Source organism: Planococcus citri, chromosome 1 (assembly GCF_950023065.1).
Source record: "Planococcus citri chromosome 1, ihPlaCitr1.1, whole genome shotgun sequence".
Lineage (NCBI taxonomy): Eukaryota > Metazoa > Arthropoda > Insecta > Hemiptera > Pseudococcidae > Planococcus > Planococcus citri.
Genome location: NC_088677.1, coordinates 8,474,194 through 8,495,480, shown reverse-complemented (window position 1 = coordinate 8,495,480; position 21,287 = coordinate 8,474,194). Strand labels below are relative to the sequence as shown.

The 21,287-nt window shown below is 35.9% G+C and overlaps 3 protein-coding genes across 3 annotated transcripts; all 3 read left to right on the top strand.

Annotated features, from left to right (window-relative positions):
- Positions 1 to 71: 71 nt before the first annotated feature.
- LOC135846698 ((3R)-3-[(carboxymethyl)amino]fatty acid oxygenase/decarboxylase-like) lies at positions 72 to 1,704 on the top strand. Its single transcript, XM_065365938.1, has 5 exons — positions 72 to 363; positions 447 to 641; positions 726 to 967; positions 1,047 to 1,202; positions 1,281 to 1,704. Exons 1-5 carry the CDS (start codon positions 249 to 251, stop codon positions 1,422 to 1,424), a joined length of 852 nt encoding a protein of 283 aa, XP_065222010.1. The 5' UTR covers positions 72 to 248; the 3' UTR covers positions 1,425 to 1,704.
- Positions 1,705 to 7,279: 5,575 nt separating this feature from the next.
- On the top strand, positions 7,280 to 14,165 carry LOC135846846 (uncharacterized). The gene is made up of 5 exons (XM_065366188.1): positions 7,280 to 7,554; positions 7,649 to 7,789; positions 7,882 to 7,995; positions 13,492 to 13,617; positions 13,701 to 14,165. The coding sequence occupies exons 1-5, from the start codon at positions 7,426 to 7,428 to the stop codon at positions 14,106 to 14,108; spliced, it is 918 nt and encodes a 305-aa protein (XP_065222260.1). The 5' UTR covers positions 7,280 to 7,425; the 3' UTR covers positions 14,109 to 14,165.
- Positions 14,166 to 19,046: 4,881 nt separating this feature from the next.
- Positions 19,047 to 20,962, top strand: LOC135846677 (uncharacterized). Its single transcript, XM_065365905.1, has 5 exons — positions 19,047 to 19,695; positions 19,796 to 19,936; positions 20,030 to 20,149; positions 20,244 to 20,369; positions 20,463 to 20,962. Exons 1-5 carry the CDS (start codon positions 19,573 to 19,575, stop codon positions 20,874 to 20,876), a joined length of 924 nt encoding a protein of 307 aa, XP_065221977.1. The 5' UTR covers positions 19,047 to 19,572; the 3' UTR covers positions 20,877 to 20,962.
- Positions 20,963 to 21,287: the final 325 nt, after the last annotated feature.

Here is a 21,287-nt window from a genome sequence, read left to right as displayed (position 1 = left end):
GAATTCGAATCGAATAAAAAATTGTAAACAAATTAACCTTGATTGATAAAATTTAACGATAAGAACGATTAATTAATTAAATTGGAGTACTATTTAAGGTAATTTTAATGGAAATTTCATCAAATATGTTCTCTGAGCTCGCGTAAACACCTTTAGTGCATTTACTTGTGGACGAAATCTCAGCTTCGTGAACTTCGGTGCTGCGTTTGTGAGTTTTTTTCGACTCGGTTTTTTTCTTTCGTGAATTTATGTACGCTGTTTTGAGAAAACCTCGCACAATGTCGAAATTCTACGAATTGGTTTTGAAAAAAGTCGGTTGCGAAGTTGTCGGTTTGGATTTGCAGACAGAAAACAGACCCGAAGGTATGTACGAATTATTCGTTCAACGATCCAACTCACTTCTGTAAGAGATCTGCTAACTGTAATTTTTTTTTTGTACTTTACAGTTATCGAAGAAATCAGAAGAGATGTTACAACGCACAGAATGTTATTTTTTAAAAATCAAGGTGTCATTAGCGGCCAGAGACATGTAGAAATCAGCAGATGGTTCGGTGATCTAGAGTCGACTTTTTATAAACATGAAAAATCACCTCATCCGGATGTATTTCGTGTATCGAACGATGAAAAAGAAGGCTGCAGAGGTAAATTGGGGTCTAGTTTGGTATTTTACTATTCGACGATCGTGTTTTAGAGTTTAATATGTTATTTTTTTTCTACGTACGAAGGTGTTGGAAGAACTGGATGGCACATCGATGGATCTTTTCAGCCCGAACCGTTCGCTTACTCTATATATCACATGGTATCTGTACCAAAATCAGGTGCTACGTCTTTCGTACCTCTGTCGGAAATCATAGAACGAATGGATCCTGATAAAAGAGCTCGATGGGATCGATTATGGATGATGAGTGATCGACGAACAGGACCTATACATCCTTTAATATATAAACATCCTATTACACAAAAACCAGTAAGTAGATTGAGGTTAATACTCTTGAGATTCTTTTCGAAAAATATGAATTAACTAATTATTTTTGGTGTATTTTCAGGTGTTATGTTTTCATCTCGGTATGACCGAAAGTTTCGTATGGGATTACCAAAATCCACAGCAGAAAGTAGCTGGACGAGACGAAAGTAGAAGGATAGTAAGAGAAATACACGACGAAATTACTATAAAGAATAGAGATCTTATTTACACGCACGAGGTAGTTCGCAGTATTCGTGTTTGAATAATTGTTAATACTTCATTAGTATTATTTTTCTAATGTTTTTTCATTTTTTAGTGGCAACCTGGTGATTTTATAATATCAGATAATTTAGCTGTTGCTCACGAAGCTACTCCAGAAACTCAGTATCCCAGAAACGAAGTCGGTTTAAGAGTATTACATCGGACAACGATACGAGGTGAATTTAAACCAGAAAAATGATTATTAATGCATTTTTTAATTTTTTTTGTAATAATAGTATTTTGGGAAGGAGTATTCTTAAGGGATTTTTTGTACATAAATGGCTGTGTATATGATAATTCCTTTTTTTACAAGTATTAATTTAATTAATCTACTCAGTAATCCGAGTGATGTAATAATTATCGTCGTGTCGATGTAAATTTTTGTACTCTATTCGCTATCTTGTAAAGATAATATTGAAGATAGTCAAGTTACCACCTCGTTTGAATTTTTTTAAATAAATTTTTTGTTATTGAATCGATATCTACTCGTAGTTCATTTGATGGTTTTTATTACTTTTTATCTGATTTTCTGTGTTACTTCTGGTAATTTTAATCGTTTACGATTACTTTTGATTAATTTTTTTCCAACTAGATTGAATTCATGTTTTTAATGTGTTTTTTAAAAGCTTTTCTGATTTATTAGATGATTGGAAAATTTGAATCATCTTTCATACGAAAAGTTAACTCAAGGTTAGAAAAGCTCCATTAGAAATTGTTTTCGAGTTAATTATTCGTAACTCGAAGTAGTTTATTGGAATAATTCCGTAGAAATTTTGTTATCATTTAAGCTTTCTGTGTTAATCCTCATTTTGAAATGTTGATTCAAATATCATGCGAAGCTACTCGAGAAAACTCTCGATGAAATTGTCGCAACGTAATAAAACGAGAAACAAATGCATTGTTATTGTTTATCCCGCATAAGCCTGGTGCTTTGGACATTCGAGTGCAGAGTGATAATTTCTCGTAGCACGTTCATGAATCAGCTCTCAATTACCCATCAATTACCTACATTGTGTACTTTATTACGAATTATTTATTTGGACGAGCTTTTAGTCACGTAAGGATGTGTGGACAGTCTTTATCGAGGCACTTCAGCTTGATATTTGGCAAATGACGAAGAAGTGTAGGTATCGAGAATGTTTACATGTTGATGAAATGACTGATGAATGATGATTAGGTACTTGAATTTTTTCTCATTGTTGAATTGGATTAAGACGAGTGTTTGTAGTGTGAAAGAAATGAAAAAAATTATTTAGAAGCGAATTTCATATTTTTGAGGAAGATGGAGAAAGAATAGGTTTGCAAATTTTTCTGTTTTATTGCTCGTAGGATTGGACTTGATTGAATACTTTTTGGGAGTGGGACAGTTATAGACTGAATATGGTTGTAGTTGACGAATTTTTACTTCAACTTTGAATAGTTGAAAATTGAATAGAAATTTTTACAAAAAAAAAAAAAAAAAACGTTGATGTTTGAAATTTATAATTTATTTCAATTTAAAAAAAATAAGTATTAATTTCGACTTGACGAACTTTTGAATTTTTTTTTAAACATTGTAGCGTTTAATATTTAATCTAAAGATGTTATCTGTTGACCATCTGATTATGAAGTACATACTTATGAAGGCATTTGAATTATTCTTACGCAATTATAATTTTCTTTCTCTATCTTCTTTGATAAAAAAAAATTTAATCGATCTGTAAAAATATTAAAATATTTGTGCGGTCATTTATACATATTATATTGTTGCATAATTAAAATTTAAGGTGGATTTTTCCTGAATATGATTTCGTAAGATTCATGATTTCATCATCACGTCTCATGTCTATGTACGTCATCTTTTAGTGGCAAAAAAAGAAGTACCTAATTCCCTGCAAATTGCAATGGCATAATAATTTATGTACCTATAGGTAGGTATACGATTGTGTAGAAAGTAAGTGATCTCTATTGTTTTGGTTCCGTACCAACTATTGGGGGGGGGGGTTGGATGAATCTCGAGCTTCTGTATCTTCCACACATTTCATTAAAAAAAAATTTTTTGAAAACTGTGAAACTTCGAAGGCTGGTTTTTTAAGGAGAATAAATGAGAAAAATTTTAAATCGGTAATTGAAGCTTTAAGAATGGTAATTTGAAGTCATTTTCAAAAATAACCAATTTTGGCAACAATTAGAAATTACTGTTTCCAAATTTTCGGCGAAAATGGGGCATTGTTTGATAGGTATTTTAGCAGGAGTTTGAACTTTCTGGCAGTTTTGACTGGAATGAATTAGAGAGACTTTTTTTTTTTTATTTTGGAAAACTTCAAGTAAACAACATTATTTTCATGATGTGAGAAAAACTTTTGAAAATTTATAAGTTAAAAAGTAAAATTCTTTGATTTTCCCAGCATACATGAATTCTTCTCAACTTTCCCAAATTTTTCAACGTTTTCCAACTCACTTAACTTTTCGCCTGAATTTTTCTGTCGGGAGGGGAGCCGCACCTCAACCCTCCCTTCCACCTCCACCCTTTGTTCGACAAGACTCTGCCACTGCGAATTGTTGAAAATCAAATTTAAGCCAAAAATGAGGGGAAAAATGAAAAATTTACCAAATTTACCTTAGAAAGTTGAAATTTGGAATATATCCTATTTTCGACCTACCAAATCGATTGGAAACGGTTCAAAAAAGTTTTGAGTAGTTCTTGAGCCTGCAGCAGATTTTTGAAACTTGCAAAATTTTATCAAATGAAGTTGTAAATTCGAAATTCATCGCTGCACTCCAACTGAAACGAGCTATCAAGTCGATTGGTGGTGAGTTAAGCCATTTTGGAGCCTCCAGCGACTTTTTGAAAATTCTTAGAGCCTCCAATAGATTTTGGAAACTTGAAATTTCCACAAAATTCCATCAAATGCTGTTGGAAAACCGAGATTTATTCTGTAAACTAATTTCAATTTTCAATACGCTATGAGGTCGACTGCAGGTAAATTTCGAGTCGTTTTGGAGACTCCAGCGACTTTTTGGAGATAACTGGAGCCTCCAGCAGATTTTTCTGTGTTCGAAATCTCCATGAAATTTTGCCAAACAGAGCTGGAAATCGGGAATTTACTCTGCAGTGCCGACTGCAGGTGGGTTCAAGTGATTTTGGAGCCTCCAGTAATTTTTCGAAACTTCCTTGAGTCTCCAGTAGATTTTTGAAACTCGAAATTTACACAAAATTTCATCAAATGCAGTTCGAAAACGGAAATACATTCGGTAAACTAATTTCAATACTCCATGAAGTCGACTGCTGATAAATTTTAAGTGATTTTGGAGCCTCCAGCAATTTTTTGGAAATTACTCGAGCCTAGAGTAAATTTTTAAAACTTGCAGTAAGTTTGCAGAGTGGATTTCGGCCTTCTTACTCAATTTGATGAGATTTTGTGTAAATTTCGAGTTTCAAAAAGTCTACTGGAGGCTCCAAAATCACTTAAACCCACCTGCAGTCGGCACTGCAGAGTAAATTCCGGATTTCCAGCTCTGTTTGGCAAAATTTCATGGAGATTTCGAGCACAGAAAAATCTGCTGGAGGCTCCAGTAATTTCCAAAAAGTCGCTGGAGTCTCCGAAACGACTCGAAATTTACCTGCAGTCGACCTCATAGCGTATTGAAATTAGTTTACAGAATAAATTGCGGCTTTCCGACTGCATTTGATGGAATTTTGTGGAAATTACAAGTTTCTAAAGTCTATTGGAGGTTATAAGAATTTTCAAAAAGTCGCTGGAGGCTCCAAAATGACTCAACTCAGCACCAGTGGAGTGCAGCGATGAATTTCGGATTTCCAACTTCATATTTTGATAAAATTTTGCAAGTTTCAAATATCCGCTACAGGCTCGTCAAGAACTACTCAAAACTTTTTGGAACCGTTTCCAATCGATTTGGTTGGTCGAAAATAGGATATGTTCCAAATTCCAGCTTTCTAGGTCAATTTGGTGAATTTTTCATTTTTTTTTTTTTTTGCTAATTTTTGGCTTAAAGGTGGGAATTATAAGTACTAATCAAAAATCTACTGGAGGCTCCAGAAATTTTCAAAAAGTCGCTGGAGGCTCCAAAATGACTTGAACCCGCCTGCAGTTTACTTGATGGCTTGTTAATATTGGAGTGCGAAGCAAATTCCGAATTTACAACTTTGTTTGGTAAAATTTTATGGAAATTTTGAGCATTGAAAATCTGCTGGAGGCTCCAAAACGACTTGAAATCTATCTGCGGGCGACTTTCATAGCTTACTGAAGTGAGTTTACACAATGAATTTCGGCTTTCCAACTGCACTTGATGCGATTTTGTGGAAATTTTAAAACTTCGAAACTCTACTAGAGGTTCCAAAACTTTTCAAAAATTTGCTGGTGGTTCCAAAATCACTCCAACTTACCAGCTGTCGACTCATGAGCAAGTTCAAGCTCGAGAATTTCGGATTTCCAACTTCATTTTCTGATAACATTTTCAGGTTCAAAAATCTGTTGGAGGCTCCAGAACGGCTCAAAGCGGTTTCAAACCGTTTCAAATCAATATTGACAGTCTGAAAATAGGGTGTATTTCAAATGCCAGCTTTCTAAGTCAATTTGATACAATTTTGATTTTTTTTTCTCATTGTTGGCTCAAATTCAATTTTCAAAAATTTACCAAAAACTGAAAAAAAAGTGTCCAACGGTATGGGTTGCAAAAAACTGAATCATATACCATGAAAGCCGCGGTATTTCGAGCTGAAACTTGGCAAGATGGCAGATTGCGCACCTAAAAAGACTTTGGCTGAAAAAATTTCAATTTTCCCTCCCTTGGGGGGTTTGGGACCACCTTCAATTTGGATATTGTGAGTTTTGACTCCAACAAAATTCCTCCCCCCTTTTTGGGCCCCAAATTGTAGGTTTATATTTGTGATGAACAAGGCTGTACCCTATATAGAGTAATATTAGAAACGAAAATAACAAAGTTAGACATAAATTTCTGATTTTTACTCAAAATAACGGGAAGTCTAACAATTTTGCACCCCATTGGCCATTAGATCATAATATTATATCAGTACCACTTTTTCAATCGAAATACGATGAAAAGTTTCATTTTTTTGCCAAAAATCATTAAAAATTGTCGGTTTTTGCAAAAAAATTCTCAAAACTTCATTTCTTTTCCAAAAATTGCTTAACAGTCTTCTTTTTAGTTTATTTCGTCAAAATTATCAAAATGTTTTTTTCATGTCAAAAATTGAGAAAAAATGTCTTCCACCTATTTTCAATTGAAAAAAATCTCAAAATTGATTTTTAACATGAAAATATTTCCGACATCGGTTTTTAGCAGGGATGCGGAGCGGAACTGAACCGGAACGAACCGGAACGCTAAACCCCTAACTTTTGGGAGAATTTTGGCGGAGCGGAACGGAACCTGGAGCAACTTTTAAAAAATATGCAGGAGCGAAACCGGAACCGAACCGGAATAAAAATTTGGGTTTTTAAAGCTCCGACCTAACAAAATTTTTTGACCTTTAATGAACGATTTTCAAGATTATAGTGTGAACAAAAGGTGTTTTTGCTGAAATTTTACCTCAATAAACTAGAAAATTGTAAAAAGACATGGTAAATGACATGAAAAAGACCATTTATACAATGTACTTTTGGAACAAAGCTGCAATTTTCAGCGATCAAAATTCAAATTTCTCATGTGTGCAGTGAGGTGGACTTTAAATTTCATTAAAACGCGCCTAATTCAACCATTTTTTTAAAATTTCGGGTATTTCAACATTTTCAACTTCAATTTTTGCTCAGAACATGAAAATTCTGATGTACTTTGAATGCAACCTTCTCTAAAACAAAAAAGAAAAATCGGAGCGGAACGGAACGCTAAACCGGAACGGAACGATATTTTTAATCGGAGCGGAACGATACAGGAAACCGGAACAGAATTATTTTTTATGTCGGAGCTGAACCCTGAACCCGGAACGAAATTCATTCCGCTCCGCATCCCTGGTTTTTAGCTATTTTTTGAAATCAATCTGGCGAAATTTAAATTTTTAGAACGGCAACACTGATGACTGATAAGGATGTGGATGGATGATGTAATAATTTTGAATATTGATAATGGCTTTCTTTAAAATTTGTAATTAGATGAGAATAAAGATGAGAATCAAATGATTTAAAACTAACTAATTTTTCTTCGGTTTTAAATCAAAGTACCTATAAACTAACAAACTAGTCATGTTATTATTTTCGAGTCCAACTCCAGTCAAACTGATGATCTCAGCTGTGTTTCGGCCACAGGCCATAAGTAAATTCAATGGATACGGTGTAAGGAGTATTACAACATTGCAAAAGAAACAGAAAGAGGTAAGACTGACTATTTTATGCTTCGAATAAATTTTCGAGTAGGGTTAGAATTTATTTATGTGATGATTTGAGTATTTTCTTGTATTAATTTTAGGCATTGGTTGACAGGCGCGTCGAGAAGACCATCTACAGACATTTCTCCTATGATTTGGACCGGTTGGAGGATTGGTATGATTATACATTCAAAGGAGAACGTTGCACGAATAAGAAGTCATTGCAAAAGGCATATCAGAAGGTAAATACTAAATGCGTGGAATTTATTTCTAAGTGGGTCGGAATTTATTAAATACAGTTAAAATGATGTAAGTATTTGCATATCATTTACAGGAATTATTCAAAAGACGTGTCCAAAAAAGCTGCAGACGTTTTTACCTCGGGTTTAGTCGTATATTCACTGGAGATCGTTTAACGAATATGGAGTCATTGAAAAATGACCAGAAGGTAAATAATTCGAATATACATAATTATTATGTATTTCCAAGTGGGTTGGAATTTATGTAGGTAATTATGTACTTACAAGGGAACCTCTTGAGGTGTCCGCCTCCGATTTGAACGGGACCGCGATTTTTGGAAAGAGCATGTTCTAAAACCCTCAAATCCAAATTTTCAGCTGCCCGAGTTCATTTTTCGTTTTTTGGCGAATTTCTGAAAATCCAAAATTGACTGTTTTGGTGATTTATGCTTTTTCTTAAAAAGTACGTACTTGATCAATAAAAATGTTCAAAATAAGTCCTTAAAACTGGTGTATTAACCCCCCAAATCCAAATTTCGCCATTTCCAGCCATTCTGGAGCCTCCAGCGCGATTTTTCAATTTCTCCAGAATTTTGAATTTGCTCCAGAGGGCGTGAATATGAAGTTGGCCAGCTAAAAATCGAGTTGTGTGTTATACTAAAACTGTTTAACGAATTTATTCACATTTGAGCCGATTCTGGAGCGGACACCTCAAGAGTGGGTTTTTGACCAGCTTTTCTCATTTAATAAGAAATCAAAAAAAAATCAAAATTTCACTCGTTGTGAGGAAATTTTTGAAATTTGCCTTGAATCTCTGTATTTAGTCTGCATCTAACCCCTCGAGGCCGAGTTCCGCCATTTCCAGCCATTCTAGAGCCTCCAGCGCGATTTTTCAAATTTCTCCAGAATCTTCAATTTGCTCCAGAAGGCGTGAATATGAAGTTGGCCAGCTGAAAATCGAGTTGTGTGTTATACCCGACCTGTTTAACGAATTTATCCACATTTGAGCCGATTCTGGAGCGGACACCTCAAGAGTGGTTTTTTGACCAGCTTTTTTTCAAAATAAAAATATTCAAAAATCAAAAATTTCCCGTTTGCGAAAAATTTTTAGAAATTTGCGCGAATCGCTGTAATTTGAACACAACAAACCCCCTGAGGCCGAGTTCCGCCATTTCCAGCCATTCTGGAGGCTCCAGTGCAATTTTTAAATTTCTCCAGAATTTTGAATATTCTCCAGAAGGCGTGAATATGAAGTTGGGCAGCTAAAAATCGAGTTGTGTGTTATACTCGAACTGTTTAACGAATTTATTCACATTTGAGCCGATTCTGGAGCGGACACCTCAAGAGTGGGTTTTTGACCAGCTTTTCTCATAATAAGAAATCAAAAAAAAAATCAAAATTTTACCGTTTGTGAGGAAATTTTTGAAATTTGCCTTGAATCTCTGTATTTAGTCTACATCAATCTAACCCCCCGAGGCCGAGTTCCGCCATTTCCAGCCATTCTAGAGCCTCCAGCGCGATTTTTCAAATTTCTCCAGAATCTTCAATTTGCTCCAGAAAACGTGAATATGAAGTTGGGGAGCTAAAAATCGAGTTGTGTGTTATACTCGATCTGTTTAACGAGTTTATTTACATTTGAGCTGATTCTGGAGCGAACACCTCAAGAGAGTGGTTTTTTGACCAGCTTTTTTTCAAAATAAAAAATTCAAATATCAAAAATTTTCCGTTTGCGAAATTTTTTTTTGAAATTAGCGCGAATCGCTGTATTTTGAACACAACAAACCCCATGAGGCCGAGTTCCGCCATTTAAAGCCATTCTGGAGGGTCCAGCGCGATTTTTAAAGGGTATAGGAGGATAAGGTACGGTTTTGGGCCCAGAAATGGATTTCGACGAAATTCACACCAAAGGTTACCCATGATGAGAAGATACGCTCAAAAAATTTTCAGACCCCCAGACCTTTTTTTCAGGGGGGGAGGGGCCAAAATGTGTTTTTTAAACTTTATTTTCCAGTGTTTCGCCAAAAGTAGATAAAAATTTCGCGTTTTTCTGTATCGATTCTTAAGGGTGAGGGGAAGCCCCTGAAATTTTTTCAAAATTTTTCGGACCATTTTTCACCAAATTGTGGCGTTTTGAAAATTTTGAGCGGCCATTTTGTAAAGAAGTTGCGGAGGTACAGTCACCATTTTTTCCCCTAAAATACGTTATTCAGTCAAGATTATACCATAAAAGTTTCAACGAGTTTGAGTTGGTGCAACATTGTCAAAAAAAATAAAAACTGACCACGCGTCATATTTGCCGGGGGTTGGGTATGATAGTCCACTGCGCTATCGAGGGAAGTTACGTTGCGTTCGCGCGCGTTACTGTCGTTCGTGGTTGTCTCATAGTCCAGTCAAATAGGGGTGGAAAATGGGTGAACCACATACTCGTTATTCCAATCAAATATTTTTTGGTGAATATTCTCAGAAATGTCCACCCCCTCCCTTCATATATACCCCTCGAAATGGCGTTTTTTCGTCTTATTTCATGTTTTTTAACAACGAAAATTGCGAGGATCAATTTTCTAAACATGTTTTTTGGATGTATTTACGACCCCTCAATATCATATATTTTTTCGAAATTTTTGTTTTGGCAGGTTCGTCATGGTGAAAATTTGAAAAAACGAGTCATAGAGGGGGTAAAATGAGTATTTTGGAAGAATTAACTATTAATGAGTGAGGTGTCGTTTCCGCATGATTCGATACCACTAAGCACGAATATGACGTCAGAAACTCATCAAGCCCCCCCCCCCCAAGTGTCTTCACTCCTTCAGCCTCCTCCTCAATTTTTAATATTTTTGAAATATAGTTATTTTGATGATATTGGTGTTTACATATGTTTCAAACCTACGGAGCACAAATTTTATGTCAGATTTTGTTTTGCACCTACCTGGCCTCTCCAGGGCCTCAGCCCCCTCCTCAATTTCTAATGTTTTTTAAACGGAACTACTTTTATAATATTGGTGTAGTTTTCAAGTGAACCGAACTACCCGAGTGGAAATACAAACGTCAGATTTCGTTTTACTCGCACCCAGCCCCTCCGGAGCTTCTACAGGGGCCGGGTAAGTGTAAAACAAAATCTGACGCAACATTTGCGCTTGGGAGGTTCGAACGACACCAGTACCATAACGTCATTATGAGGGGGTAAATATGAAGGGAGGGGGTTGAAATTTCTTATGGGTACACCACTTACAAATGTTTACAACGTACTTAAAAATGAGAAAAATCGGTTCACATGGGGCTGAGAAAATAATTTTTATTCCATTCCAGAAAAAGGGTGTTTTTCAAAAATGGGATGAGGGGGTCTGGAGATCTGAAACTTTCAATGCGGAAGTTCCTCGTTAAGTACCTTTACCTACCTAGTACCTACCTACCTAACATGCAAATATCAATCCAAAAGCTCACGGAGCCCATTTCTAAAAATTACGTCACTTCGAGGGATCGTAGCGCCACCCCCTTGGGGCTAGGGAGTTCGTTGATAGATCATTCGATAGGTATTTGAGAGGACATAAAATGATCACAAAGCTCATTCTACTTGAAAGTTGATATTTTAGAAGTTTTTAACGAAAATCTGATTTTGAAGGGGTGTGATCCACTGTGGGAGGGGTCGGGGGGATTTTAATATGTTGTTCACCACACTACTCTTGACAATATTCACCAAAAAATATTTGATCGGAATAACGAGTATGTGGTTCATCCATTTTTCCCCCCTATTTGACTGGACTATGAGACAACCACGAACGACAGTAACGCGCACGAACGCTACGTAACTTCCCACGATAGCGCCGTGGACTATCATGCCCAACCCCCTGCAAATATGACGCGTGGTCAGTTTTTATTTTTTTTGACAATGTTGCACCAACTCAAACTCGCTGAAACTTTTATGGTATAATCTTGACTAAATAACGTATTTTAGGGGAAAAAATGGTGACTGTACCTCCGCAACTTCTTTACAAAATGGCCGCTCAAAATTTTCAAAACGCCACAATTTGGTGAAAAATGGTCCGAAAAATTTTGAAAAAATTTCAAGGGCTTCCCCTCACCCTTAAGAATCGATACAGAAAAACGCGAAATTTTTATCTACTTTTGGCGAAACACTGGAAAATAAAGTTTAAAAAACACATTTTGGCCCCTCCCCCCCTGAAAAAAAGGTCTGAGGATCTGAAAATTTTTTGAGCGTATCTTCTCATCATGGGTAACCTTTGGTGTGAATTTCGTCGAAATCCATTTCTGGGCCCAAAACTGTACCTTATCCTCCTATACCCTTTCTGCAGAATCTTCAATTTGCTCCAGAAGGTGTGAATATGAAGTTGGGCAGCTAAAAATCGAGTTGTGTGTTATACTCGAGCTGTTTAACGAATTTATTCACATTTGAGCAGATTCTGGAGCGGACACCTCAAGAGTGGGTTTTTGACCAGCTTTTCTCATAATAAGAAATCAAAAAAAATCAAAATTTTACCGTTTGTGAGGAAATTTTTGAAATTTGCCTTGAATCTCTGTGTTTAGTCTGCATCAAACCCCCAGAGGCCGAGTTCCGACATTTCCAGCCATTCTGGAGCCTCCAGTGCAATTTTTAAATTTCTCCAGATTTTTCAATTTGCTACAGAAGGCGTGAATATGTAATTGGGCAGCTAAAAATCAGGTTGTGTGTTATACTCGATCTGTTTAACGAGTTTATCAACATTTGAGTCGATTCTGGAGAGGGCAGCTCAAGAGTGGTTTTTTGACCAGCTTTTTTTCAATAATAAATACCTATCCAAAAATCAGAAATTTCTAGTTTGTGAGAAAATTTTTGAAATTTGCGCGAATCGCTGTATTTTGTCATTAATTAACCACACGAGAGCGAATTTCGCCATTTTCAGCCTTTCTTGGGCCTCCCTTTAATTTTTGGATATTTTTATTATGAAAAAAGCTGGTCAAAAATCCTCTCTTGAGGTGTCCGCTCCATTCGTTAAACAGATCTAGTATAACACACAACTCGATTTTTAGCTGCCCAACTTCATATTCACGCCTTCTGGAGAAAATTGAAGATTCTGGAGAAATTTAAAAATCGCGCTGGAGCCTCCAGAATGGCTGGAAATGGCGAAATTCGCCCTCGTGGGGTCTGTTCATGACAAAATACTGTGATTCGCGCAAATTTCAAAAATTTTTTCGCAAACTGGAAATTTTTGATTTTTGAATTTTTTATTTTGAAAAAAAGCTGTTGGTCAAAAAACCACTCTTGAGGTGTCCGCTCCAGAATCTGCTCAAATGTGGATAAATTCGTTAAACAGGTCGAGTATAACGTACAACTCGATTTTTAGCTTCCCAGCTCCTTATGGAGCAAATTGATGGTCCTGGAGAAATTGAAAAATCGCGCTGGAGACTCCAGAATGGTTGGAAATGGCGAAGATTGGATTGGGGGGGGGGTGAATATCAGTTTTAGGACTTATTTTGAACATTTTTATTGATCAAGTACGTACTTTTTTTTAAAAAAAAGCATAAATCACCAAAATAGTCAATTTTGGATTTTCAAAAATTCGCCAAAAATCGAAAAATGAACTTGGGCAGCTGAAAATTTGGATTTGGGGGTTTTAGAACATGCTTTTTCCAAAAATCGTGGTCCCGTTCAAATCGGAGGCGGACACCTCAAGAGGTTCCCTTGTTAGATATTTTCACATTATTTCTAGGAATACGTTGACGGAGCAACCGAGGAGATAATCACACAACTTTTTCAACCTCGCGTTATAAACGCAGATGATTACAAGCAACACGGCGAAGAATATTTAGAAGAATTGGAAAAGGAAGAAAAAGAGGTAAGTTTACTCTACGTATGCTGCGAATAAATTCCCAATTGGGTTGGAATTTATTTTTCTGTTTATAATTTTTGTCACTTTAGAAATACGTTGTTATGATTGAAGACGCGATCGAAGAATCTTTTTTAAGAACGTTATTGAACATCAAGTTGTATTTGGATTTGGAATTGATTGTTCTCATCGGTTTTAGAACTTGCATCGATGACCTTAGTGTGTTATGGAATTGTTATGATGGCGATAATTCGGCGATATTTTACGAAAGAGTCTTAATTAATGGTGCTATTGCAATGGAAGAGTACTACGAAGAGTCTATTAAACAAGATGCCATTGTAACCTTAAGTCATACACTGCTTCGAAACTATGTTTTAGATATTTGTGCTAAGCGTGATACCATGACTTATAAGGGTATCCCAGCAAGTCGTAGATTTAGCGAAAAATCCCAAAAGTTTATCGACTTCGTATTGAGAAACGAAAATTGTGTTGTAAAGTAGAATAATTTATCTCACACTGTATGATTATGTGCCTATAATAATATGTTCTTTTTGTGATTTTATTTTTAAAATTATCTATTTCAGGAATGAGAACAACTTATTTCAAAATTTTACAATGGTAATAATCATTACCTTGTATTGTGAAAATTTAAATTTCCTTTCAGATCAATGACATCAGGTTTTCTTTAGGAGGCTTAGTTCTCGAGACATATGAGTTTTTAATGAAAAAATTCTAGCTAAACTTTATTGCACTTTTTGCCAGTTGGACTGCAGATTAATTGATAAGAATCAAAGTAATCTCTATTCGTTATTCCTCTCGCTATGTTCTAGTTTATTTGTGATCATAGTAGAGCGAATATTACCTGGTGGTGCCAGAATTTTCTATTCACTAGTTCATTACTCATGGATACCACATTTTTCTCCCAAAAAACGCATTTTTTTGGCTATACTGGCCAGAGGTGGTGGGTTTGGAGGGGGGGGGGGGGGTGGAAATTCCGCTCAAAAATTTTTATTGGAGGTACCCAACAATAATCCATCATAATTTTCCAAATCTGGGAACAGGGCCATTTCGCCTTTCTTACCGTGGAATACCCTTTCAACTTGATGGAAATTAATGGTTTGTGGAAGTTCACCATGAAAAAATATTATTCAACATTTTTCATGCAAATAGACTATGATGAGAGTTTACGTAAAGGCAGGGATCGCGGAGCGGAGCGCAGGTGGAGGCCCGGAGCCCCCCGGAGGGTACCCTTTTTTTGTCTTGCTCCGGGAGCAGGAGCCGGAGGTGGAGGCGGAGGCATTCACAAAAAAAAACCGGAGCTGGAGCCAGAGGTATTTTTTTTTTTCAAATAGCCGGAGGGGAAGGCTCTAACCCCCCCTCCTCGACCTCCGGAGGCGGAGCTGGAGGGCAGGAGCCCCCCGGAGGGTATCCTTTTTTCGAGTGGAGCCGGAGGTGGAGGTGGAGGTACTCATAAAAAATCTCCGGAGCCGGAGCCGGAGGTATTTTTTTTCAAATTTGGGAGCCGGAGCTGGAGGTGGAGGCACTGACCCCCCCTCCGCGATCCCCGCGTAAAGGGCACAAACCGCACCTCTCTTCTCCAAGTGCTTTTAGAAACGTTACCAGGGGTACGCAAAGTTTCCGCCTCAGATTTGAAAAGGATAGCAATTCTTCTTTTGCTGGACTGCTGGAGAAATTAATTTTTCGATTTTTGGCGAATTGTTGAAAGCCAAATTTAAGCCAAAAATGAGAAAAAAAAACAAAAATGTTACCAAATTGGTCAAGAAAGCTGAAAAGTGGAATTTGGAATATATGTACCTACATATCCTATTCTTGACCTGCCAAATCGATTGGAAACATGTCCCAAAAAGTTTTAAGTAGCTAGTTCTTGAGCCTCCGGCAGATTTTCAAAACTTGCAAAATCCAAAATTCATCGCTGCACTCCAACAACTCGCTAGAGCTTCAATACCTACTAAAAGTGCACTCTGAACCTGAAATAGCTTCACTTATCTATGAGGTTTATGTTGCTAAAGTGTTGACTCTAATTAATGAACTTTACATACATATTTTCCGATGCACGTATCCACAATCAATCCCCACACCCCCCACTTAAGCCTCCATAATCACTCGAAGTCCACATTTGACCCCAATGTTGCATTTCACGCCAGAAATTGATAGAAGACATATACCAAGGCCCAAGGCTACTTTTCACGATATTTCCTCGAAAAGGGACCATTTCCTGACCCCGAAACCACCATTACATTTTTAAGATCGAATTGAAAAACCGATCCAGGGGTTCCCAAAGTTACGAAAATTGATGTCCAGTGTGATTTTTTTCTGTAAATGTGAATTTCAATTTTCGATTTTGGAGTTGCAGAATAAAGCTTGAAAAAAAAAAAATTGAAATTGATTGAAAATTCTATTTTTAAAGACATCTCATCCATCTTTTATTTTTGAGGTAAAGTGAGTGGAATAAATTGTCAGCAGCTCCACCGGAGCTTATTTTGTGAGGGAGTGCGGTGGAGGGACGCAGTGTAGCAGTTTTCCTAAAAAGAAAGTTCGAAAATATCGAAAAATTTCCATACCTACTTACAGAACTAAAAAAATTAAAGAATTGAAAAAAATGAATTCTGGTGACTTTTTCAAAAAAGTTTTGAATTTTTTTAGGTCAAAATTGTCCAAATACAAAATCTATTCGCGAATTCACGAATCGCTTGGATCGCTGTTGTTATTGTCTGAAAAGGGGAAACTGGAGACTATTGACCAATCAGATTACAATTCACAACGCAAAAATTAATAATTTAGTGGCCAACAATTTTTTTTCTTTACTCAAAGACATCAAACGACTCTTTTGCTGATATACAATTTTCTCATTTTTGTTTAAAATACGTTTGCAAATGAGTTCTGGTGTCATGAATTTTTTCAATTACTCAAATCCGAATCATTCAGTTGCAAATTTGAATTGAAAAATATTCCACAATATAAAAATGTCTTATCACAATTTTGCACAGTTCCCCCTTTTCAGCATTTACGCAAAAATCCGCCAGATGTCAGCCACTTAGTGTGAATTCGCGAATAAAGTTTGCCACACTGAGAATTTCGAATTATGGAATATTATTACCGGAAGAGCAAAAAAAAGTGACCAAAATTTTTCATTTCAAAAAGCTTATATGCACTTCCAAAAATATTTTTTAGGTACTTAATTTTTTTCTCAAAACAAAGCCAACCACCAGGCGGAGTTATGAAAATTGGGGAATTACAGCTTCAATTTACGATTTAGCGTCCCCTAAAGAAGGAAATACAAAAAAGGCCTGATTGTCCTGTCACTATACGTGTATATTTTATTTCAGTTTTCAACCCCTAATCCTATCCTATAATTATAATTTTTCTTTTTTCATTTTATTTCATAGAATAATTTTGTTGTAAAAATATTACAACTTTCAGGTTCAAAAATGTACTTTTATTGATAGTGGAGCAGTAACAGAAGGAGGGGGGATATCATGGCCAAGTGCATCCGAAATCGCAGATTTTGCATTTTAACATAGGACTTGCACGAACTTTTTCAAACTTTACAAAGGTAAATCGAAAGATCCTGCAAAAATTTATCACCTGTCAAAATTTTAAGTGCTAAAGTGCGTTTTTCGATTTTTGGTGAATTTTTGAAAATCGAATTATTTAGGCCAAAAATGAGGGGAAAAAATCAAAATTTTACCAAAGTGACCAAGAAAGCTATAAATTTGGGATATACCCTATTTTCGACATGCCAAATCGATTGGAAACGGTTACAATCCGTTTTAAGCAGTTCTGGAGCCTCCAGCAGATTTTTGAAACTCGAAATTCCCACAAAATTCCATCAAATCGGAGTTGTTAAGCTAAAATTTATTTTAAAAATTAATTTCAATACGCTACGAAGTACTGCAGGTGAATTTCAAGTCGTTTTGGATCCTCCAGCGACTTTTTGAAAATTCCTGAAGCCTCCAGCAGATTTTTGAAACTTTATATTTTCACAAAATTTCATCAAATGGAGATGGAAAGCTGAAATTTACTCTACACTCTAATTTTAACACCCTCTGAAAACGACTTCTGGTGGATTTCAAGTCATTTTAGAGCCTCCAACGACTTTTTTGAAAATTACTGAAGCCTCCAGTAGATTTTTGAAACTTGAAATTTCCCCAACATTTCATCAAACTAAGATGGAGAGTCGAAATTCATTCTGCAAACTAATTTTAATACGCTACGAAGTTGACTGCTGGTGAATTTCAAGTCGTTTTGGAGCCTCCAGCAACTTTTTGAAAGGTTGTATGAGGTTTTTTTTGGAAAATTGAAATTTCCTCAAAGTAGCTGGAAGCTTCAATACAATTTGAAACCACTATGTAGTCTGCGAAGTAAATTTCAGCTTGCCAACTCCATCTGATAAATTAATGTTGGGGAAATTTCAAGTTTCAAAAATCTACTGGAGGCTCCAGTAATTTTCAAAAAATGCGCTGGAGGTCCTAAAATGACTTGAAACCCACCTGAAGTCGTCTTCAGAGGGTGTTAAAATTGAAGTGTAGAGTAAATTTTAGCTTTCCATGTCCATTTCAAGTTTCAAAAATCTACTGGAGGCTTCAGTAATTTTCAAAAAAGTCGTTGGAGGCTCTAAAATGACTTGAAATCCACCAGAAGTCGTTTTCAGACGGTGCTAAAATTAGAGTGTAGAGTAAATTTCAGCTTTCCATCTCCATTTGATGAAATTTTGTGAAAATTTAATGTTTCAAAAATCTGCTGGAGGCTTCAGGAATTTTCAAAAAGTCGTTGGAGGATCCAAAACGACTTGAAATTCACCTGCAGTACTTCGTAGCGTATTGAAATTTATTTTTAGAATAAATTTTAGCTTTACAACTCCGATTTGATGGAATTTTGTGGGAATTTCGAGTTTTAAAAATCTGCTGGAGGCTCCAGAATTGCTTAAAACGTGTTGTAACCGTTTCCAATCGATTTGGCATGTCGAAAATAGGGTATATCCCAAATTTCAGCTTTCTTGATCAATTTGGTAAAATTTTGATTTTTTCCCTCATTTTTGGTCTAAATTCGATTTTCAAAAATTCACCAAAAATCGAAAAACGCACTTTAGCACTTCAAATTTTGACAGGTGATAAATTTTTGCATGATCTTTCGATTTACCTTTGTAAAGTTTGAAAAAGTTCGTGCAAGTCCTATGTTAAAATGCAAAATCTGCGATTTCGGCTGACCTGTCAATCAAAATGGCCGCCATTCTGTAAGTAAGGCCAATTTTTTTTGGCAAGTTTGCTGTAAAATGTTCCTTAGGATGTCCCCTTTAATAAAAAAGTTGTCCCGGAGGATCGGGGGGGGGGTGCAATTACTCCTATTGTCATATGCCGGACTAAAAAGCTGAAAGCCAAAGGCTAAATAAAAGCCGAAATCCAATGATTTTTGGAAGCTAAAAGCTAGCCATCAGAGAGTTTCATTTCATTAATTTGAAGAGCCAAAAGCTAAAGCTAAGGTTTCATCTTTTAGCTTTCCATCCCTGTTGCAAGGTAACTTCAAGCACATTTATCAGTTATCACGAAACCGTGGTGTACTTGTGTACTTGTTGTTGTTGTGTACTATCAGTCATCGTCATGCACCTACAGGTTCGTTTCATTTGCTGCAACTGGGTTTTTCTCGCAGTGGAGTGTGCAAGGGGCGTCGCTTAACCGGTTTAAGCTGCACAGTTTGCAGTGTGTGCAGCGTGTGCAGGTCGCCCGAAAAGACCTTGTATTTTACATATCACTACACCAACACTACTACAAATTATTGTAGTAATTGTGGCAAAAAGAACAAACTTTTTCATGTAGCATTTGTTTTGTTGCGGAATTCTCCTTTTGTAATATTGTAATATATGTATTTGATGAGAATCTAAATTCTAAACTAGGTACCTAATTTTCGTTCGGTTTTAAATCGCAATAAAGTAACTATAAACTAGTCATGTTATTATTTTCGAGTCCAGTCAAACTGATGATCTCGGCTGTGTTTCGGCCATGGGCCATAAGTAAATTCAATGGATACGGTGTAAGGAGTATTACAACATTGCAAAAGAAACAGAAAGAGGTAAGATTGACTATTTTATGCTTCGAATAAATTTTCGAGTAGGGTTAGAATTTATTTATGTGATGATTTGAGTAAGTATTTTCATATATTAATATTTTAGGCATTGGTTGACAGACGCGTCGAGAAAACCGTCTACAGACATTTCAACTCATATGAGTTGGTCCACTTCCACTGGTACGATCGTATATTCAATGGAGATCGTTGCACGAATAAGAAGTCATTGCAAAAGGCATATCGGAAGGTAAATACTAAATACTAAATGAGTGGAATTTATTTCCAAGTGGGTTGGAATTTATATACAGTAATGATGTAAGTATTTGCATATCATTTCTAGGAATTATTCAAGAGACTCGTCCAAAAAGTCTACAGACATTTTTACCTCGAGTTTGGTCGTATATTGAATGGATATCGTTTAACGAATACGAGTATGGAGTCATTGAAAAATGACCAGAAGGTAAATTATTCGAATATATTATGTATTTCCAAGTGGGTTGGAATTCATGTAGGTAATTATATTGTATACTTGGATATTTTCAAATTATTTCTAGGAGTACGTTGACGGAGCAACCGAGGAGATAATCACTCAACTTTTTCAACCTCGCGTTATAAACGCAGATGATTACAAGCAACACAGCGTGAAATATGTAAAAGAATTGGAAACGGAAGAAAAAGAGGTAAGTTTACTCTAGTTACGTACCTATATGCTGCGAATAAATTCCCAATTGGGATTGAATTTATTTTTCTGTTTATAATTTTTGTCACTTTAGAAATACGTTGTTATGATTGAAGACTCGATCGAAGAACCTTTTTTAAGAATGTTATTGGATATCAAGTTGTATTTAGATTTGGAATTGATTTTTCTCGTCGGTTTTGGAAATTGCATCGATAACGTTTATCTGTTATGGAATTGTTATCATGTCAATGCTAATTTCGCGATATTTTACGAAAGAGTCATAATTAATGGTGCTATTGCAATGGAAGAGTACTACGAAGAGTCTATTAAACAAGATGCCATTGTAACTTTAAGTCATAGACTGCTTCGAAACTATGTTTTAGATATTTGTGCTAAGCGTGATACCATGACTGATAAGGAAGAGATCCCAGAAAGTCGTGAATTTAGCGAAAAATCCCAAAAGTTTATCGACTTCGTATTGAGAAACGAAAATTGTGTTGTAAAGTAGAATAAGTCATCTCATACTGTATGATTATGTGCCTATAATATTATGTACTATACATAACATTTCCAATATAGTTGATAAGAGTAAAACATTGTTTTTTTTTTGTGATTTTATTTTTAAAATTATCTATTTCAGGAATAAGTACAACGTATCTCAAAATTTTACTATGGTAATAATCATTACCTTGTATTGTGAAAAATTAGATTTCCTTTCAGATCAACGACATCAGGGTTTTTTTTAGGAGGCTTAGTTTTCGAGACATACGCGTTTTTAATGAAAAAATTCTAGCCAAACTCGATTGCACTTTTCAGTTTTTGCCAGTTGGACTGCCGATTAATTGAAAAGAATCAAAGTAATCCCTATTCGTTATTGGTCTCTCTAACTCTATGTTCTAGTTTATTTGTGATGATAGTC